Genomic DNA, 22,933 nt, shown 5'->3' on the forward strand with positions numbered 1-22,933 from the left:
TCTGTGGAGTATTTATAGGTGGTCATCCCTCTCTGTGGAGTATCTATAGGGGGTCATGTCTCTCTGTGGAGTATTTATAGGGGGTCATCCCTCTCTGTGGAGTATCTATAGGGGGTCATCCCTCTCTGTGGAGTATTTATAGGGGCTCATCCCTCTCTGTGGAGTATTTATAGGGGGTCATCCCTCTCTGTGGAGTATTTTTAGGGGCTCATCCCTCTCTGTGGAGTATCTATAGGGGGTCATGTCTCTCTGTGGAGTATTTATAGGGGGTCATCCCTCTCTGTGGAGTATTTATAGGGGGTCATTTCTCTCTGTGGAGTATTTATAGGGGGTCATGTCTCTGTGGAGTATTTATAGGTGGTCATGTCTCTCTGTGGAGTATCTATAGGGGGTCATCCCTCTCTGTGGAGTATCTATAGGGGGTCATCCCTCTCTGTGGAGTATTTATAGGGGGTCATTTCTCTCAGGGGGGCCCCGGCCTCACATCCCGTTATATAACACGGACGGATACAGGACACGGGAGCATCTCCACAGAGGAGGATGATGCAGGCGCGCAGTGATCCGCATCTGGAGCCGCATCACCAAGGTCATCCACCCTGTCCATCCTCACATGACAGACCTCCCCGCTCCATCGACACTGAAGGACCGGACCCTGCGCTCCCCCCGGCTACACCCCGACCTCCTCCAGCCCCTCACCCACCCCTCTTCTCCCCTCCACGCCCGATAATACAGCAGGGGCTGCGGGAGGCGGACTACTTGTCGTCGCGGAGGCGGACTGGGCGGTGCTGTCGTGCAGCCATCTTTGGTCCATTCCATTCTCAGCTGCGGCTTTGCTGAGTCGTGTTCGGCAGAGGCGTCTCCTGCTCCGGCACCTGCACCATGGATGAGGAGTACGATGTCATCGTCCTGGGCACCGGCCTGACAGTGAGTATAGCCCGGGGAGCAGGCACTGCCATGGTGGGGCTCATCATGTAATGCCATCCCCTGGCACTGCCCTGCAGTAGATATGCCCATGCACAGACCATGCATTATGTGTAATGCAGCCCTGCCTGGCATCCATTGCCATGTCCTGGGGGTTGGCGCCCATCGCTTCGATTTTGCAGTTTTTGCGCCCATGCCAACGCCTCTGCCAGGTATTTGGGGTGCCCCTGGGGCCTGTAGGGATGCAGCTGTCCTTGGCGTGCTCTCTCCTTGGTGCTGAACAGGTTAATTGCAGCCGAAGCAGAACCCACCCTTTTAGGAGAGCGCCCTGCAAGTGACAGGGGCACCGGGCACCAGGAGGGGGGATCGGGGTGTGTGTTTGGTAGGTTATGGGGGTGCCCCGGTGGGGATGTGCTGCAGCAGGGCCGCCCCCCTCACCGGCTTCAGGTTTCACTGTCAGGGAGGATTTCACATCCTGGAAATCCAGCTGTACACATCAATCCATGCAAATCTGCCTGACACATTGTCACGCAGCAACAGCACGGAGGGTTTGTAACAAAGCAGGGACTGGAGTCACACAGTAACATGGAGTCAGTATAGAGAATCACACAGTAACATGGAGTCACTATAGAGAATCACACAGTAACATGGAGTCACTATAGAGAATCACACAGTAACATGGAGTCAGTATAGAGAATCACACAGTAACATGGAGTCACTATACGGAATCACACAGTAACATGGAGTCAGTATAGAGAATCACACAGTAACATGGAGCCACTATAGAGAATCACACAGTAACATGGAGCCACTATAGAGAATCACACAGTAACATGGAGCCACTATAGAGAATCACACAGTAACATGGAGTCACTATAGAGAATCACACAGTAACATGGAGTCATAGAAACCTAGAATGTGTCGGCAGATAAGAACCATTTGGCCCATCTAGTCTGCCCAATATACTGAATACTATGGATAGCCCCTGGCCCTATCTTATATGAAGGATGGCCTTATGCCTATCCCATGCATGCTTAAACTCCTCCACTGTATTTGCAGCTACCACTTCTGCAGGAAGGCTATTCAATGCATCCACTACTCTCTCAGTAAAGTCACTATATGGAATCACACAGTAACATGGCATCACTATAGAGCTGTTACAACACAGTTACATAGATATAATTACATAGATATAATTATAGAGAATCACACAGTAACATGGAGTCAGTATAGAGAATCACACAGTAACATGGAGTCAGTATAGAGAATCACACAGTAACATGGAGTCAGTATAGAGAATCACACAGTAACATGGAGTCAGTATAGAGAATCACACAGTAACATGGAACCACTATAGAGAGTCACACAGTAACATGGAGTCAGTATAGAGAGTCACACAGTAACATGGAGTCACTATAGAGAATCACACAGTAACATGAAGTCACTATAGAGAGTCACACAGTAACATGGAGTCAGTATAGAGCAGTGTTTCCCAACCAGTGTGCCTCCAGCTGTTGCAAAACTACAACTCCCAGCATGCCCGCACAGCCAAAGGCTGTCCAGGCATTCTGGGAGTTGTAGTTTTGCAACAGCTGGAGGCACACTGGTTGGGAAACACTGGTATAGAGAATCACACAGTGCCATGGAGTCACTATATGGAATCACACAGTAAAATGGAGTCACTATAGAGAATCACACAGTAACATGGAGTCACTATAGAGAATCACACAGTAACATGGAGTCAGTATAGAGAATCACACAGTAACGAAGTCAGTATAGAGACTCACACAGTAACATGGAGTCACTATATGGAATCACACAGTAACATGGAGTCACTATATGGAATCACACAGTAACATGGAGTCAGTATAGAGAATCACACAGTAACATGGAGTCACTATAGAGAATCACACAGTAACATGGAGTCACTATAGAGAATCATACAGTAACATGAAGTCAGTATAGAGACTCACAGTAACATGGAGTCAGTATATGGAATCACACAGTAACATGGAGTCACTATATGGAATCACACAGTAACATGGAGTCATTATATGGAATCACACAGTAACATGGAGTCACTATATGGAATCACACAGTAACATGGAGTCACTATATGGAATCACACAGTAACATGGGGTCAGTATATGGAATCACACAGTAACATGGAGTCACTATAGAGAATCACACAGTAACATGGAGTCACTATAGAGAATCATACAGTAACATGAAGTCACTATAGAGACTCACAGTAACATGGAGTCAGTATATGGAATCACACAGTAACATGGAGTCACTATATGGAATCACACAGTAACATGGAGTCATTATATGGAATCACACAGTAACATGGCATCACTAGGGAATAAAACAGTAACGTCATCACTATAGAGCTGTTGCAAAACTACAACTCCCAGCATGCCCAGACAGCCTACAGCAGGGCACGGTGGGAGTTGTAGTTTTGCAATAGCTGGAGGGCTGCAGGTTGAGTATCCCTGCTATAAAGAATCACACAGTTACATAGATATAATTATAGAGAATCACATAGTAGCATGGCATCACTATAAAGAATCACACATCACTATAGAGAATCACACAGTAATGGCATTGTCATGAACCAGCGGGTGTGAACCCACTGTGCCACGTGTCCTACCTCCCCTAAGGGCGTTGTCTAAGTGAACCCCTCGATTCTTCTCAGTACCCCTGATGGTGGGGATAGACTTTCCTGAGGGGAACACCAGGTCGCTACCTCTTGAGGAGGGTAGGCACCTGAGAAAGGTAACAGAAGTACAAGCATAGTCATGCAGACGGGGTCGTTACCAGGAGCAACAGTGCAGGACCGAAGGATGAGGCAGAGGCGTAGTCAGACAGGCAAGAGGTCAGGGCAGGCGGCACAAGTACAGGCCAGGCAATCCGGATCAGCAACAGGAGAGTCAAGACAAGCAGGCAGGGATCAGACGCAGAATCCAGGAACGAAGTACAAGTCAGGAATACAGGAACACACGTGAATATCAGGCACCTTAGCAGGACACAAGGACCTTGACACTGAGGCATCTGGGAAAGGGACTGAGCCACTTATATATGCGCATGAGGGATAGGATTGGTCAGGGAGGTCACATGACCTAACCCATAAAATCCAGGAAGTGATACGCATCGGCCTTTAAAGAAGTGCTGCAAAAAAACAGCAGCAAGCATGCTGTGGCCAGGGCTGAGATGAATCTGTGGAGCGAATCCTCAGAACCACAGCATCTACACAGACAGAGCCCACAGCTGCAGGAGTAAATGGGAAGCTCTGGGGGCAGCCCATCATTGCATTCAATTTCTGCATCCGAGATGATGTATCCAAGGAACGGTATGGTAGATTTTTCAAAGATGCATTTCTCGAGTTTGGCATAAAGTCGATTCTCTCTCAACCGCTGTAAAACTAATCGTACATGCTTTCGGTGAGTGGTCAAATCTGGAGAATAGATCAGTATATCGTCCAGGTACACTATCATGCAGACATAGAGCAGGTCCCGGGAGATATCGTTTACCAACTCCTGGAATACTGCGGGAGCATTGCACAGACCGAAGGGCATGACGAGATACTAGTAGTGTCCATCACGAGTGTTGAAAGCAGTCTTCCACTCATCACCCTCTCGAATGTGGATAAGGTTGTATGCACCACGCAGGTCGAATTTTGTGAAGACCGTAGCTTCCCGGATCCTGTGAAAGAGTTCGGAGATTAGCGGAAGAGGGTATCGATTCTTGACTGTGACCTTATTCAGACCCTGATAGTCGATACAGGGCCGTAAAAGGAACCATCTTTCTTCTGCACAAAGAAGAACCCAGCACCGGCTGGTGAAGTAGACTTCCGGATAAACCCCCTCTCAAGATTCTCCTTGACGTGATCAGACATCGCTTGGGTCTCAGGAAGTGAGAGTGGGTAGACTTGACCACGAGGAGGAGTGGCACCAGGCAGAAGGTCAATCGTACAATCATATGGACGATGCGGAGGCAGGGTCTCTTTCTTACTGAAGACATCCTCGAAACTGGCATACTGCTGCGGAAGTCCAGGCAGGTCTTCAGGTACAGTAGGCAAGGACGCAGGTCGGACCTCTGATAAGCAGGTAGACTGGCAGGAAGATCCCCAACGCAGAATCTGACCGGAGTGCCAGTCCAGAACTGGAGTGTGCTGACTCAGCCGGGGAAGACCAAGGATAACCGGATTCACGGATGCTGGCAGCACATAGAAGGAGATCATCTCTGAGTGCAGAACCCCTATTTGCAACTTAAAAGGCATAGTAACAGAGAGCACAAGTTCAGGGAGTTGTAGTCTATTTACGAAGCCACTGACAGAGGCCTTTCTAGACGGATGGTAGGAAGCCGGTACTGATGGACCAGAGCTTGCTGAATGAAATTACCGGCAGACCCAGAGTCCAGGAATGCAGGCACAGACAGTGTGACTCCCTTGTGAGAGAGAGTCACCGGAACTGAAAGTTTCGGAGAGGACTTCTCCTTGCCTAGGACCACCTCTCCAACTAATCCTAGACAGGTTCTCTGCTTTGTGGCGTAAACGTTCCTGGTCAGGCAATCAAAGGCGCTCTATTTGCATGGGCTCTCCAGATGGGGTGGACACTAGAGGAAGAACCGGACTCTGGAAGGATGAAGCCAAACGAGGTGGTCTTCTGGTGCATGCGACCTCCTTAGAACGTACTCTGAAACGCATATCTATCCTTGTGGCCAAGGTGATCAGGTCATTCAGAGTAGACGGACCTTCGCGACCAGCTAATTCATCCTTAATCTGGTCAGAAAGGCCCTCCAGAACACCGCCAGTTGAGCCTCATTGTTCTATGCAAGTTCGGCAGCCAGGGTAAGAAATTGGATAGCGTACTGACCCACAGACGAGGAACCCTGCCGTAGACGCAGCAGAGCTGATGTAGCGGAGGACGTGCGGCCGGGCTCTTCAAGCACCAGCCAGAAGGTAGCCAGGAAAGTCTGCAGATTAGTGGTCTCTGGACCTCCATGTTCCCAAATAGGATTTGCCCAAGCAAGTGCCTCATCAGACAGCAGGGACGCAATGAAGGCAACTTTGGACCGCTCAGTGGGAAACTTCTGCCCATGCAACTCAAAGTGGATCAGGCACTGGTTCAGGTATCCACAACAGGTTTTTGGATCTCCACCATAGAGTGATGGCAGCGGGAGTTGCACACTGGCGGCACACAAATCCGGATTCACCGGTGAGGGAATAGCAGGAGTAGCAGCGACTGGCGACCCTGCAGTAGCTGGAGAAGAGATGGCATCCAGACAAGTAGCAACATTTTGCATGAACTGCATCATGACATCCTGACGTTCGCTCTGGTGCCTCACTTCATGTAATAATTCCTGAACGACAGGCTTGGGGTGACCAGCGGGGTCCGTGGCCTCAGTGTACTGTCACGAACCAGCGGGTGTGAACCCACTGTGCCACGTGTCCTACCTCCCCTAAGAGCGTTGTCTCAGTGAACCCCTCGATTCTTCACAGTACCCCTGATGATGGGGATAAACGTTCCCGAGGGGAACACAGGTCGCTACCTCTTGAGGAGGGTAGACACATGAGGCAGCTGGTCCAGGTGGACCAGGAGGTACCTGAGAAAGGTAACAGAAGTACAAGCGTAGTCAGGCAGGCGGGGTCGTTACCATGAGCAACAGTGCAGGACCGAAGGATGAGGCAGAGGCGTAGTCAGACAGGCAAGAGGTCAGGGCAGGCGGCACAGGTACAGGTCAGGCAATCCGGATCAGCAACAGGAGAGTCGAGACAAGCAGGCAGGGATCAGACGGTTAGCAGAATCCAGGAATGAAGTACAAGTCAGGAACACACGTGAGTATCAGGATCTTTAGCAAAACACAAGGACCTTGACACTGAGGCATCTGGGAAGGGGGCTGAGCCACTTATATATGCGCATGAGGGATAGGATTGGTCAGGGAGGTCACATGACCTAACCCATAAAACCCAGGAAGTGACGCACGCCGGCCCTTAAAGGGAACCTGTCACCTGGATTTTGTGTATAGAGCTGAGGACATGGGTTGCTAGATGGCCGCTAGCACATCCGCAATACCCAGTCCCCATAGCTCTGTGTGCTTTTATTGTGTAAAAAAAACGATTTGATACATATGCAAATTACCCTGAGATGAGTCCTGTCCCTGAGATGAGTCAGGGACAGGACTCATCTCAGGGTAATTTGCATATGTATCAAATCGGTTTTTTTACACAATAAAAGCACACAGAGCTATGGGGACTGGGTATTGCGGATGTGCTAGCAGCCATCTAGCAACCCATGTCCTCAGCTCTATACACAAAATCCAGGTGACAGGTTCCCTTTAACGAAGTGCTGCAAAAAAACAGCAGCAAGCATGCTGTGGCCAGGGCTGAGATGAAACTGTGGAGCGGATCCTCAGAACCACAGCACCTACACAGACAGAGCCCACAGCTGCAGCGGTGAATGGGAAGCTCTGGCCACAGATCACCGCTAAGCACGGCGCCCGGGACCGCAGGGGTTAGCAGGGGAACAGCGGCGCAGAGCAGCCGCTGTTACAGGCATCACTATAGAGAATCACACAGTATGTAAGATGTCATCACTATAGAGAATCACACCGTAACATGGTTATAATTATAGAGAATCACTTAGTGACCCGCACCAGCTTTATTCTTGCACTGGAGCCCCCTCCTGGTTCTAGTTCCCCCTCTGCTCCTACCACCTCCACACAATATGAGATTGAGCACCGGTGCCGGCTACCACGCAGTGTGTAACAGCTCCATACGTATGCCCGCGCACTCCTGCCCATCCGTCCAAGGTCTATCCTTAGAGCATAGTATAGTTAGATCCTACATTGCCTGAATGTTGCAGGCCTAGGCCCAGGAGAGGCAAGTCTGATAGTGTAGGTCCCGTCTGCAGAAGCCCCTTGTCACTTGTAGATGGGCCCGACACAGAGTTTCCACCTTTTACATGTGTCTTGGAGCAGGGTGCTGCTGCATATAGTGCTGGTTTGCTTGTGCATATGACTTCTAGTGGACGTAAGGGACCACGTCAGATCTCCTAAGATCCCGTCCTATGTATTCTAGATGCTACTGACCGAACATTGTTATGAGACTCCGTACAGTATCAAGCAGCTCATATTTTTCTTCTTCCACTTTTCAGGAATGTATTTTGTCCGGCATCATGTCTGTTAATGGAAAGAAAGTTCTGCACATGGACAGGAACCCGTACTATGGGGGAGAGAGCTCCTCAATCACCCCACTGGAGGAGGTACAGGCCACGACACCATATACATTAAGGTCCCTTCCTCCTTGTACATGGAGGTTGTATCCTCTTTTCCGTCTCTTATTAAGTTTCCTCCTTAACATGATCCTTGTGTTTTATCTCCAGCTCTACAAAAGGTTTGAGATCCCAGATGGACCTGCTGAGAGCATGGGCAGGGGACGTGACTGGAACGTGGATCTGATCCCCAAATTTCTTATGGCTAATGGTGAGTCAGTAGTGTTATAGGGCTCCTGCTTCTACCTCCCGGCCCCATGGGTTATACCCTAGTCCCTTTTTTCAGGAAACAAATGGCCTGTCCTCAGGATCATCCTTATCAGATCATTGGGTCAGCAGTTCGAAGGGGCCAGGTGCTTTCTGCAGCCTCTTCATTGTTTATAGTACCTCAGTCCATCTACCTGCGTGCCGTCTACTTAGTAGGATATAGCAGCATCATTCCATTCAGGTGAACAGACGAAGCTGCTACTGAGTAGCCCCCCCTAAGGCAAATGATAAAGAGGACGCAGCACTCTCATAGATCAGTGGGTCAGCAGTTCGAAGGGGCCAGGTACTCGCTGCAGCCTGTTCGTTGTTTATAGTACCTCAGTCCATCTACCTGCGTGCCGTCTACTTAGTAGGGTTGAACGGGCGAAGCTGCTACTGAGTAGACCAATCAAGGCAAAAGATAAAGAGGATGTAGAACTTGCATAGATCAGTGGGTCAGTAGTTTGAACGGGCCAGGTACTCACTGCAGCCTGTTCGTTGTTTATAGTACCTCGGTCCATCTACCTGTATTCTGTCTACTTAGTAGGATATAGCAAATTCATTCCATTCAGGTGAACAGGCGAAGCTGCTACTGAGTAGCCCCCCCCCTAAGGCAAATGATAAAGAGGATGCAGCGCTCGCATAGATCAGTGGGTCAGCAGTTCGATGAGGCCATGTACTTGCTGCAGCCTCTTCGTTCTATACAGTACCTGAATGCCGTCTACTTAGTAGGATATGGAAGCTTCATTCTATTTAGGTGAACGGGCGAAGCTGCTACTGAGTAGCCCCACCGAGGCAAATGATAAAGAGGACGGAGCACTTGCATAGATCAGTGGGTCAGCAGTTCAAAGAGTCCAGGTACTCGCTGCAGCATCTTCATTGTGTAAAGTAGCTCAGTCCATCTACCTGCGTGCCGTCTACTTAGTAGGATATAGCAGCTTCGTTCCATTCAGGTGAACGGGTAAAGCTGCTACTCAGTAGACCGACCAAGGCAAATGATAAAGAGGACGCAGCAGTCGCATGACTGCAGTTTAGCAGGGGTGCCGAAAGTCAGACCCCCATTGATCTGATATTGATGACCTGAGGATAAGCATGAGTGTCCTGAACCCCTTTAAGTACCCTACCTCAATGTACGACGGTTGTGTCTACACTCATACTGACCACAGGCCGGGTGTCACGGCGGGGAGCGGGGGGAACCCCCCACCGTGCCTCGGCGTTCGCTGCAACGCAGGAAAGCAGGGAACAGGGACCACACCAAAACTACATACACCAGGTGGGGGAGGGAAAACAGAAACACACCGGATGGGACAAACTGACACAGCAAAGGAAACAGGATCACAAATAAGGGTGGCTCACAGAGACATCAAACATACAGCCGGCGAGCAAAGCTCCAACACAGGCTGACAAGCAAACTCTGACCTCAGGCAGCAACATATGAAGAGGTCAGAGGTCACAACCACCACAAAAATGGGGAAACACCACAACCCAGGGAAAATGCCTCACATGCAAACACCGTTGCCAACGGCAGCCGCACGTGTAGACAAAGAGTCACGACTTAACCAAGGGTCGTGACACTCCCACCCCTCAAAGCCCCCCCCAACCGAAAAGGGGAAGCTGGCGAGGCAATGCCTGATAACCACCAGTGTCTCCCTCCAGAACTGCCGCCAACAAACCTGGACCGTCACAAAGGTCCCAGGTCGTCAGCCACCAAAGCAGACTGGAGGAAAGGGCAACGGTAGGCACTGCCAGACAGGTACCCGTATCTCCCTCCAGAACTGCCGCCAACCTACCTGGACCGACACCTAGGTCTCAGGCAGCCAGCCACCAAAGCAGTCTGGAGGAAAGGGCAACGGTAGGCACTGCCAGACAGGTACCCGTATCTCCCTCCAGAACTGCCGCCAACCTACCTGGACCGACACCTAGGTCTCAGGCAGCCAGCCACCAAAGCAGTCTGGAGGAGGGACACTGGACACCGCGTCCAAATCAGGAGAACGTTCCTACTCCAGGTCGCTGCCAGCGGACATTCCCGGACCAGCAGCGAGCAGGTATACCAAGGAATACTGCCAGCCGACGACCAGAGCAAGGAACCCTGAGAGGGACGAGGGGTCACCAACACGGACACGGTTAGCAAGGTGGCGGGGAATAAGCCACCAACCGCGCCGTTATCAGTGAACCCCATAACGCTCTCCCTCCGAAGAACGCGCATGTATGCCGAAAACGGCAGGCAATACATGCTGCACCCTCATTCGAAGGCACGTGACTGCGGAGCCTTTATTTGTGATTCACTAGAAAGGGAGTTAACCCTTCCAACGCCAGACAAGGGAAGGAAGCCGCTTAAAGGGGAAGTGCACACACAAGCATACCAATCCACCGTGGCAACAGCATGCGTGGCAACCATATCCCAGCAATCACCCAGAAGGCCGAGACATTGCCACCGCATGCTCTCACAGCAACAAGTGTGGCAACAGTGTCACAGCAAAAACCAAAGGCCGTGACACCGGGAGGAAGAAGCCAATTGTAAGGTTTCCCCATTCGAAAAAAACAGGAAGGCGAATTGTGCAACACGAAGAGGAAATCCCTAGATTACAGCTGTGTGGATCCGCTCACATGTGTGCAGTCAGCACGAAGATTAGCGCCACGTGGTGGGGGAAGGGGCTGTCTCACCCACCGAGGAAAGAAAGGGCCACAGAACTGCAAAACGCGGCCGGAATCTCATCCAGCACCAGATGTTTGGCTGAGAAGTCTGTCGAGCCCCCACACTCCTATAAACATTGGGGGTCATTTATAAAGTCTTTGTTTCCGCTCTGCGCTGCCAGAGGATTTGCAGTCTGTGCCCGGAGTGAAAACTATTCCAGCCCCTAAATGCAGTAGTCTCCCCTCCTCTTTTACACCCAGGCCTAAAAGTTAGTAAATTTGTCAGGGCCGAAGTCCCGGCTCCTGCCATACCCCCGCCACCGCGTAAAAACGCCTTTGCGACAAATCATTGTCACACGGGATTTTAAAAAGTCACAAAAAGGGGTCAAAAACTGTAGTAAAAATCTTCATAAATTGTGTTTAGTAAGACTAGTTTTTTTTCATTGAGGGATTAGCAGCTGCCAGAAACATAGGATGCCGCTTATCTCCCGAAGAAATGCATACATGTTAGACTGATGGTAGGTGGAATCCGCCAACAAACACGTATGACTAGTTTAAGGGGTCTTCTAGATGGTTAATTAAAAACAAAATCGTGGAGTGTTCACATGTGACGTGCATTTGCGTGGAATCTGAAGAGACAGATTTGTAGAGTGTCTTGCTGTGGATCCAACCACAGATTAGGCTCATTCAGTGGGGCTAATCCACGTGCGGACACCTATCCAAGGTAATAAAAAAAAAAAACGTGGCCATATGAATATGCGTCGGGATCCCCTGTGCGAACCTACCTTTATTCACTGATTCCGTCGCTGCTGCAGTCCCTGCTGATCTGCATTTCCTGTCCCGGCTCAGCCGATCACAGGTCGAGCTATGGCAGGAAGCGGAGAGCAGCGTCGGGGATCGGGGAAGGTGAGTATTGCTTGGACTTTTTATTGTATTTTTAACTCTTTCTGACTTACCTGCCGTAAAACCCCTTTAATGTCTATAGGGACTGTCAGAGGAACCATAAATTCAGCAAACTGGATTTTTTTGCCCTATATCTTTATATAGGGCCGACCCTTTTTCCCATTTTTTTGTCATACCAGGGTCCTATGTGTAAATTCCTATCAGGATCGTCTGCCGTGTCCAGCTGCTTCCTGCTTCTGCTCGAGCCGGAGGAAGCGGCATCCTCTCCTGACCCCTAATCAGTATATAGAGGAAAGGAGCGGGTAAACACGGAAGAGTTTGGGTCTTGGAGAGAAAAGAGTTTTTCCCTTTTTTTTTCTATTCCATGCTTTCAATACAATAGAAATAATATAAAAGGAACACATTGGGTACAGCTTATACTCCGCGTTATGCCTAATGCTGGACACCGGGATCCAAAGAACACCACGTATGGAGAATCGTAGTGTCGGGCCCCTCCGGCCCTTGCTTTAGACGTCAGTTTCAACCAATGTCCCTTTAGACACATTTGCAATGATTTTATTTTATTTTTTTGATTGATTGCTTCCTAAAAGCAACTTTTTCCATAGTCTTCATTAAAAATGTCCAGAGTGTAATTTGTGTTGCCCTCCTGGTAATCGGACTGTGGCTTGTTTTCTTGATTAACCCCTTATCTGCTGATTTGGCTTCCACTGATTTTCCTTGTATTCTCACTGTGGCTCGTTTCTGGATTAACCCCTCGTTAATCTTTGCAGCCCCAGTCATTCTGGTAGGTCTGCTTCTAGCGAGCTCACACCAGTTTTTCTGCTACCTTACTCCGCATGCGTAACCTCAGTCCCTTGAAGCCAAGCCTTCTGGTGGGCCCTGGTAAAGAACCTATGGGGTAAGCCTAGCTTGCTACCAACCAGAGTGATTACACCGGTGTTGCATTAGAAGGACTAAGCAGTCCAGTAATGAAGCTGTGCTGTGTACATGAGAGCTAGTGAAGGCAGCAGCATCCTGGATGCACCGATCAAGCATGGGAGGGACATGTCGGCATGAGAAGTTTGAAACTAGGAGCAGGTTGTAAACTGAATTCTGGGCAGAGAAGGATGAATGAATATTGCAGACTGAAGAATTTCCCCACAAAACGATATAACTAATCGCTAGTGCAAGCAAAACCAACAGTGTTCCTCACTCCTTACAATTCAATATCTTGTTTGCTCTCACTAATGTGTCAATAGTGCAGAACTGGCGTAACATGTACCTAGCAGGTGGAGTGGCTTTTATTGCAGCAGTGAGAGGAACTAACAAAGCCGATCCTATGATATTACCGACAGGATAGCTGCGTTACAACAAAAAACACTCCACCTGCAATCAGGGGTGGACATGAAGGAGTTTGACCTCCCTGCAGCTTCTGTGGTCTCTTGCTGGGCCACTAGTGCTCATGATGGGGGTCTACAGTATACATCATAAGCAGGAGGGTCCTGACAATCACAGCAGGATGTTTTGCTTTTGCCAGTTCATATTGCAATTGGCTAAGGCCTCCTCTCGATACCCTGATCTCAGGGCGTCCTGCTGGGAGTTGTGGTGGTGATAACCCTGTTCTATCCATTTGCAGGCCAGCTGGTGAAGATGCTGCTGTACACTGAGGTCACTCGCTACCTGGACTTCAAAGTCGTTGAGGGAAGCTTCGTGTACAAAGGAGGGAAGATCTACAAGGTCCCATCCACCGAAACCGAGGCCCTGGCCTCCAGTAAGTAGTCACCCGCAATTGTAAGGAAAAAAGTACCCAGGACACAGCGCTCCTCGAGGAACCTGACCCCCCACACCTAGAATCAGCAATCTCCTGCACTCCGTCCGCGGTGAAACTTCGACTCCCAGCATGCACACTTGCTTTGCTGCTCTCTGAACTCCCATAGAAGTGAATGAAGCATGCTGGGAGTTGTAGTTTCACAACATCTGGCCTGGCGGAGGTTGCTGACACCTGCTGTACACTACGGCACACAACATTGCCTTAGATTTTATATCTGCCGCTGATCTGGTGTCGATTTTACCTTCAGTCTCCGTTTTGCAGACCTCATGGGGATGTTTGAGAAACGCCGCTTCCGCAAGTTTCTGGTCTTCGTGGCCAACTTCGACGAGAACGACTCAAAGACGTTCGAAGGGGTAGATCCGAAAAGCACCACCATGCGAGATGTGTACAAGAAATTCGACTTGGGGCAGGATGTCATTGACTTCACAGGCCACGCTCTGGCGCTCTATAGAACCGACGAGTAAGTGGGATGCGCCACGCGCACTTTATCCATTACTTTGGTCTCATGTTTTATGCCTAGTGATTCAGTGACATTGCCAAATCTTAGGGAATTGATCAGAAAAGTGCATTAGTTCTTCAAAATGGCTGCACTTTTATGACAAGTGACTGTAACTTATAAGGACTAATGCATGGTGTAATATGGCTTCCAAGTATATACGGATCTGCTCCCCTCACCACTGTTCTGCGTCACTTTTTTTTAGTTATCTGGATCAGACATGCCTGGAAACCATCAATCGCATCAAGCTGTACAGCGAATCCCTGGCAAGATACGGAAAGAGCCCCTATCTGTACCCTCTGTATGGACTGGGTGAGCTGCCTCAAGGATTTGCCAGGTGGGGGAAATCTTACGTTTGCTGGTGTTATACAGGTTCCTTCTCCCTGGCTGTGACGCTCTGCGCAGTGATTGGACAGCGCTACAGCCAGGGAGAAGGAACGCCAAGGGAGAGAAGCTGATGTCTCCTCCCTGGTGTTCCGATAGTAGTAATTAGCATACAGCGTGGGAGAAGGTAACGGGGGCCACAGCAGGAGAACGGAGCAGCGCCCAGGAATAATAGTAAGTGCATGGAGATCCCTGGGTGCCTCGCTACATGTCCTGCTACTTAGTTAAGAAAAGTCCAGACCCATGAAAGTTTTCTGGTTAATTATCATTCGTGGCACAGTGGCCACAGTCCCTCCCCTCCTCCGCACACTCTCTCATTGGTGGCAGTGGCTGGCCGGCATCACAGTTGAAAGGAAGGAACGCTCTCCTTCCTCCCCGCTGTACGGCTGCGCGCTGTGTGTGATGTGCACGTCTCCGCTCCTCTGTATTGCCGCGGCCCGGCAAACAATCAGTCCTGGGTTGGGGACCGCTGATTTATGGCATATCGATACGGTAGGTTCCACTTTTGTGAACCGCTCCTCTCTCGACAGGAACGCAAACGTGCCTAGGGTTAATGGAGGGGTGGCCACGCTTGTGTGGTTTCATCTCCATTCACTTCCAAAAATCAGACGAGTGCGCTCGCTCGTCCCATAGCAGTGAATTTAAAGGATGCCACGCATGCACTGTTTGCTCTTGATTATGATGGGGGCCTGTTCTTGAGATAGGAGCAGGTTCTACAGGTGAGACTCGCACTTATCAGACATTTTCAGATGGGAATACCGCTTTAAAGGAATCCCCAAGCTAAAAACTAAAAATGCGTCAGGCCCAATGGATTTATTCACCGCAGAGTATACTTAGGAAACTACATTTGTTGGCGATGGAGTACTACATGACCAGTCTGAATGAGAGATGTTTAGGGCCAATGCATAAAGTTGTCTTGTGAAATGGACCGGTTATGAATGCAGGATTTAAAGGGTTAATCCATCCTCATCCATCTCAGTGAATGAAGCTAATACTGCTCTTCCTTCCACCTCCCTCCGTGCAGGCTCAGTGCCATCTACGGCGGGACGTACATGTTAAACAAGTGCGTGGACGAGATTGTGATGGAGAAAGGAAAAGTTGTTGGAGTAAAGTCAGAAGGGGAGGTAAGTTCTGGGTGTAACTAGAGGTAGGTGGGCTATCTGAGCAGTGTATGGGCATAAGTTAAGTGTTTTAGTAGAGGTTGTCACAGAATAGCAATTTATCACCTATCCACAGGCGCTGGCGAGAACAGGGGTCCAGTGTCCCCTGTATGGGCCCAGTGTCCCCTGTATGGGCCCAGTTTGTGTAGTGACACTCCAGTCAAACTCTACGGAGTACAGCGCTCGCTTATTGTCTGCAGTCCCATAGACTAGGAGCAGAATTGGGAATTCTTGAAAGCCAATCCATTCAAACAGAGGACATGAGAGTCATAGTCAGGCTAGTGGTTTTGATGCAACCAAGGGGGATCTACATGGAGCTTGTATGGTCTTCCTGTGCTTGCATGGTGCCAAAAATGTACTTTCACCTGGTTGCGTGGGTTTAGAGCTAGGCGTGCTCTTTATCTTCTAGAAGCAGTGGCACTCTTGTCCGTGGGCTGTGTCTGGTATTGTAGCTCAGCCCCATTCATGTTGCAGTATCTGTGGTTGTGCACTATTGGGCGCGTGCATTTTTACGCACCTTGCCGGCTGTTTTTCTTAGGTGGCGCGTTGCAAGCAGCTGATCTGTGACCCCAGCTATGTTTCCGACCGAGTGCGCAAGGCTGGTCAGGTGATCCGCGTCATCTGCGTCCTCAGCCATCCCATCAAGAACACCAATGATGCCAACTCTTGCCAAATTATCATCCCACAGAACCAGGTCAACAGGAAATCTGGTAAGAGGGGGGGCTGTGGATATTATACAACGTGGCATGGAAATGTCCCGCGGAGGAGTTGTTAACTGTGGCCACTGATTTTTTTTAACTCTTTATCTGCCCCTACAGATATTTATGTCTGCATGATTTCGTATGCACACAACGTGGCAGCACAAGGGAAATACATTGCTATCGTCAGCACCACGGTGGAGACAACTGAGCCCGAGAAGGAGATTGAACCGGCACTGGAGCTCTTGGAGCCTATAGATCAGAAGTAAGGACAGGACAGTGCATTTACAGGGTGACTGGAAGGGATATAGGACCGGGCGCGTTCTTTTAGAATTCTACAACTTAGACATAGGCCTCACGGAGTCTTAAACTCGTGACCAGTAGATCCCAGTGTAGTAGAGGCGGCAGTGATGTGGCTCATACAAACACTCGGCTAAGAAAAGCCAGGGATCAGAATGCGTCTGTTCTCCTCTGTAGGTCTCATGAGGGGACTTGTAACAGATCAAGGTCTTTTGGTGTCGTTTTCAGTGACGGAATCAATGTCTGTAGTGCAGTTTGATCTCAACTATATATATTCTCATTGCAGATTTGTTGCTATCAGCGATCTGTATGAACCCACTGAAGATGGCTCAGAAAGTCAGGTGAGTGGTTGAGGACAGATGTGGTGGATCTCTGGTAAAATTCACTTCACAGAGGGTGAAATCTGCTGTGAAATAACCATATTCGGTGGTCTAGTACTGTACAGATATGTAGCAGATCGGAAATGAATTTTCTAGGACGCAGTTGGTCCCGAAAATCCACCTTAATTACTCATCACTCGCCTGTAGAAGAAAGTTTGTATACTAAATGTCGCAGAGTTGTGCGGATCTGGTTTTCTGAAAATCCTGCTTCCATCCAATATCATATCCTTCACCAGGTGTCCTGTCTGGTCTAAGGATGGAACATCACTTCTGCAGCCCATGAAGGTGCTGTGGATGGAGTTAGAAGGATTCCTCTCCCATGCAGAAGCCTAAGGGCTCTTTCACACGAGCGGATGCCGCGTGCGTGGAATCCGCTGCGTGAAAGAGAGCCAAGCCCGCTCCGGACAGCAGAGACACGGAGCACTAACATGATTGATAATGCTCCGTGCCTCCCTGTTATCTTTTTACTACAAAATCACAGCGACAACTTTATCTCGCTGTCATTTTGTAGTAAAAAGATCACAGGGAGGCAAAGAGCATTATCGATCATGTTAGTGCTCCGTGTCTCTGCTGTCCGGAGCGGGGCTTGGCTCTCTTATTACCCGCTCGTGTGAAGGAGCCCTAAATCCATCTCATCTGCACATGCTCCAGGGAGAGGAATAGTTCTGGCCATGTTCACAGCAGAAGTTACGTGTTATCTAACAGTCAAGCAACCCCGGTAAATTGCCCAAAATAACAAATGAATGGATACTCGTCCGTTTCTCCTCTGTTTCTTTGAGGGCTGTGCTCCGGTCCTCCCGCTGTGCAGAGGTCACCGCTGCCGCCAATCGCCGGCCGTAGCCATGCATTGGATGTTTCTGCTGAGGCCAGTGAGTGGCTGCAGCGGTGAACTGTATGCACAGAATGTCAACGCTCCTGCCAGAAAAACAAATAGCAGCGAGCACCAGAGCACAACAGGTGAGAATCCATTCATTTGTTGCTTTTTTTGGCCCTTTACTGGGGTTGCCCGAGTGGGCGACCCTAAAAACCCTGTAGGATCCGAGAAAACCCACTTTAAAGATGCAGATTTTCTGCTGTGGCATTCTGGGCAGCAAGTCTGCAGCATCAGAGTGGATTCGACTTTACCAAATTACAATCATCCACAGGCCGCAGAAAACAAGTCACGTGGAGACCGTCCTGCAGGATTTTTAATGCATAGGGTAAAATCTGAGGTAAATGTGCAGGAGCATCCGCAACGGATCCGCAGATTGCGCCGTGTATTCATTGTGGATTTTCAGCATGGCAGATTTTTTCTTGTCTGACCTGCTTGTGACATGCACTTTGGCATTTGCCATTGAATTCTATTAGAGCCTGAATTAAAGGGGTTATCCAACCCCTATAATGACCCCCCCAATGCCCGGGCCCCTCTATTAGGTTATACTTACCCCGGCACTCGCAACGCTCCCCACACGGCCACCGTCACAGATCAAAACATACGGTGGGGGGGGGGCAGCCAATAGCAGGCCGCGAGGGGGACGTGCCTCCCTAGAACCACCAGCGACAATAGGAAGGCTCATCCACGTCGCGGCCTGCTATTGGCTAACCCTCTCCCGGATGTTTTGATCCGCGGGACAGAGAGATGCAGCGGCGGGCTTCTGAAGCGACGCCGGGGAGTGGGGTAAGTATAACCTATCTAAAGGGGCCTAGGCATTAAGGGGGTTGGATAACCCCTTTAAGAGGGATAATTTTCTCAGCTCAGACTGCACTAAAGCCTGGGACGGCGGTACGGACGCTCCGCGGTCTTGTGACCTCACCCGCTTCTTGTTCTCTCTGCTGCAGGTGTTCTGCTCCTGTTCCTACGACGCCACCACGCACTTTGAGACCACGTGCAACGACATCAAAGATATCTACAAGAGAATGACCGGAACAGACTTTGATTTCGAGAATATGAAGCGCAAGCAAAACGACGTTTACGGGGAAGAAGACCAGTGAACGTGGGGAAGGGGGCTGTCGGATCGGGGGTGGGTGGGTTAGCAGTAAGGTACAACTGATAAAACAACTAGGGTGTGTTGGACAGGAGGGGCAGTCGGAAGGTTTAGACAAGCATGTCGGGGAATCATGTCTTAGGATAAAGCTGGAAATGGAGGAGGCATAGGAAAGGGGGAGGGGGGGACATATTTGCTAAAGCTTCCATTTTCCCTTTTCGTCCTCGTGATTCCAGGTTAACTTTTTAAGTCCTGGGCTAACACTGTGGTGGAGCTTCAGCCTACAGAGCGCCGCGAGGTCCAGTATCTCGTGGGCCTCATCGAAACGTTTACATTGCTAGTGCATTTTCCGTCGGAACATTCCTTTGCAGTCTCACTAAACCAAGTATAAAACGTATCCCTTAGCGCTTGGGCTCAGGCTGGCTGGATCCCAGTGGTGGACATGGACTTGCCTTTCTTCTATAGGAAGGGGTCCGTTTCACAGACGCTTACGGCAGATTATATCTTAAGTGTAGGGTTAAGTCTAGGATATATATATATACGTTTATCATAAAGGTGATTTCTCGGGGATAGCAATGTTAATGTAAAAAAAAGAAAAATTTGAATTCCAGTGCTGAAATCCTTCCAGTGACCCTTGATTTCGGTCCCACTGCCAGGGAGGGCTTCCCAACACGAAGACTGGAAAGGTGGACGGACACCTCTCGTAGCGTGCCTTCAGGAGAGACTCCTGCAGAACATTTGGTAGAGTAGTACGTGCGGAGAGCTGCTTTAACGGGACCAAGGCGGGGAGGTCCTTTAGCAAAATTAGTCTTTGGTTGTTTGCAATTGTACATTCCAGCGCCCATGTCGTAGCCTTCCTCTTCAGCCGCTACGAGGTAAGCTTTTGAGCCTTAGCTCGTATCTCACGCGGGTGGACGCAGGTGCAGAAGGTGTCATATCGCGGTTTTACGCCTGATCCACTTTGTAGATTTCCGAATCTGCTGCTGCTCCTCCGTAGCTTCCATGTCCTCCATCTGGAGTGTTTCTCCCTAACAAGTGGCTTAAAAAGTTACACTAAATACATGACCTTCCTAATCCCTAATTTATTTAACTTATTAGTGAACAGGTCGAGGAAATACGCGAAAATAAAAAAATAAAATAAAGAATCAGCTCCTAGTAAACGCCGATCGTAGCATCCAGTGGGGTCACGGCTGATGGGTCGCTATAGGCAAGAAATTCTGAATGGATTAAAGGTGCACTTACATTTCTGTCATGTTCCCGTCACGACACTACGCAAAATCCTACACTAAACTCTGAGGAGGCCGCGATTGTGACCGTTTTTTTTTAATTTCCCGGGCGTTTCCAAGGGCAGTGCAGAGAATGAACCCATCCCAACTGTGGAACGTTTTCTCATAGGCGAGCATCAGGGAAGTGGCCGTATCAACCAGTCATCTATGAGGTTCCTATGGCCCATGTGTTCCGGGTGCCCTATGAGATGCCTACTAAAATAAAGCGCGCACGCCATGTCCTGTTTTTTTTTTTTTTTTTCGAACCATTGAAGTTTTTCGTTCTATTTCATAGAATGTTTGATAATCATTTCACAGAAGGAATCACCGGCGTGGTGGTCATCACAGACGATGGATCTCGTCCAGCAGGGGGGGGTTTCAGTGTAAACCGTGTCACTTATATTGTGTTCATTGTAGACTTTGGATCTTGTCCCGTTTTCGGTGTAGAGTACGCACCTCGTCTCCTGTGGTGGTCTCAGTAGGATATGGTTCTTGTCTGCGGTGGCGGTCACAATGCAATATGGATCCTGTGTCCGGTGGTGGGCCACTGTTGGTCACCATGAGTGTTCCCTAAATCATAGCTCCTCGTCTGTGTGGAGGCCGCCGTCAGGTGTGAGGTCCATGTTGTTCTGAGGTGGCCGCCCTATAGACCGCGGTTGCTCCTCACGTGGTGGGCTTCTTCCAGACACGGCTTCCTCCACCCCGCCGTCTGTACTACTTCAGTTTGGTTCTCCTTTCATCCTCTATTTGGCTTCTTTGCATTGTCCGCCGCCCTATAAAAATACAGAACTTCTTACTCGTAGATATTCCTCATTTACTGTGTTTGACATCAACAATATCAATAAAAAATGTCGTGGAGATTCGGCGTCCTGTGTTTTTTTGGCGTTTACTGGTAACTGTGGGGGATTTACTAAACTAAGGATACTTTCACACTAGCGTTATTCTTTTCCAGCATAGAGTTCCGTCACAGGGGCTCTATACCGGAAAAGAACTGATCAGGCATATCCCCATGCATTGTGAATGGAGAGCATCAGGACGTCTTCAGTTCAGTCGATTTGACTGATCAGGCAAAAGATAAAACCGCAGCATGCTACAGTTTTATCTCCGCCGAAAAAACGGAAGACTTGCCTGAATGCCGAATCTGGCATCTTTCCCCATAGAAATGTATTAGTGCCGGGTCCGGCATTCAAAATACCGGAATGCCGGATCCGTCCTTTGCGCAGACCGAAAAAAAGGTGAAAAAAATAAATGCCGGATCCGTTTTGCCGGATGACACCGGAAAGACAAATCCGGCATTTCAGTGCATTTTTAAGACTGATCAGGATCCAGTGTGAAAGTAGCCTAAGGCCTCATGCAGACGACCGTTGTTGTGTTCCGTGTCCGTTGTGCCATTTTTCGTGATTTTCTGCGGACCCAATGACTTTCAATGGGTCCGTTGAAAACTCGGCTAATGCACTGTTTGCCATCCGTGGTTCCAGTCCGTCAAAAAAATATAACCTGTCCTATTATTTTCGCGGAAAACGGTTCGCGGACCCATTCAAGTCAATGGGACCGTTAAAAAACTCGGAGGCACACAAGATTGTCGTCCGCGTCCGTTTTTTTCCTATCATTTGCATGGCAAACCTGTCTTAGACTTTTTTTTACTTTCCTTCATGTTTTACTTTCCTTCATGTCTGGTGGTCCTCCAAAAATAAAGGAAGACACACGGAAACAAAAACGGAAACGGATCACGGAACAACAACCCCATTTTGCGGAACGGAAAACAACAACGGTCGTGTGCATGAGGCCTAAATGTACCAAGATTTTGGCTTCATTTGGAGGAAGCACATTTATTATGGGGGGCGTTTTATCTCCCCCATAGGCCAGACCACTGACATCAAAAGTTGCAAAGTTTGGCAAAGGCCCCACTTAACCAAACTTTTGCAACTTTTTGCTGGTTTTCAGTCCCGCTCAAAATTGCTAATTTCAAAAATGTGTGGAGTACAAGCTGGCTGGCACATATATTATAGTCTATGCCAGGAAACTGGCATACATTGTACCAGTAATCTACACCAAGCTGGCATAGATTTCACTTGTGCGCCTCTTAATATTTGTGCCGCATCGGACGCCAGCAGAGGGAAAGTATCCCATGTAAAAAGCCAGTTGTTTAATATTGATAGGTCATCAATATCTGATCTGTGGGAGTCCGACTCCCAGCAACCTTGTCAGTCAGCTGTTTGAAGTGGTCAGAGACATCGCGTTCGTCAGTCACGTGGCCTAGGCGCAGCTCTGCCCCATTTAAGTGAGCTGCGATACCAAGCACGGCCACTATATAACATACGGCGCTGTGCTCAGTAAGCTGCGAGGAGGTGGCGACGCTCACCGGAGTTGGATTCCCACTGATTAGATATTGATAACATATCTGGAGGAAAACCCCTTCGATAAATGACCCCCCTTGGCTTTGGGGAAGGGAGGTGGTTTAGCTAAAATAAGGCTCCTATGGTTTATGCCATATTGTC

The 22,933-nt window shown here is 49.2% G+C and overlaps 1 protein-coding gene across 1 annotated transcript; it reads left to right on the plus strand.

Annotated features, from left to right (window-relative positions):
* The first annotated feature begins 710 nt into the window (after positions 1-710).
* GDI1 (GDP dissociation inhibitor 1) lies at positions 711-19,205 on the plus strand. The gene is made up of 11 exons (XM_040405019.1): positions 711-924; positions 8,079-8,186; positions 8,307-8,406; positions 13,594-13,728; positions 14,050-14,248; positions 14,490-14,621; positions 15,693-15,792; positions 16,367-16,538; positions 16,647-16,791; positions 17,113-17,167; positions 19,025-19,205. The coding sequence occupies exons 1-11, from the start codon at positions 880-882 to the stop codon at positions 19,175-19,177; spliced, it is 1,344 nt and encodes a 447-aa protein (XP_040260953.1). The 5' UTR covers positions 711-879; the 3' UTR covers positions 19,178-19,205.
* The last annotated feature ends 3,728 nt before the right edge of the window (positions 19,206-22,933 follow it).

This window comes from Bufo bufo, chromosome 8 (genome assembly GCF_905171765.1).
Source record: "Bufo bufo chromosome 8, aBufBuf1.1, whole genome shotgun sequence".
NCBI classification, from domain to species: Eukaryota; Metazoa; Chordata; class Amphibia; order Anura; family Bufonidae; genus Bufo; species Bufo bufo.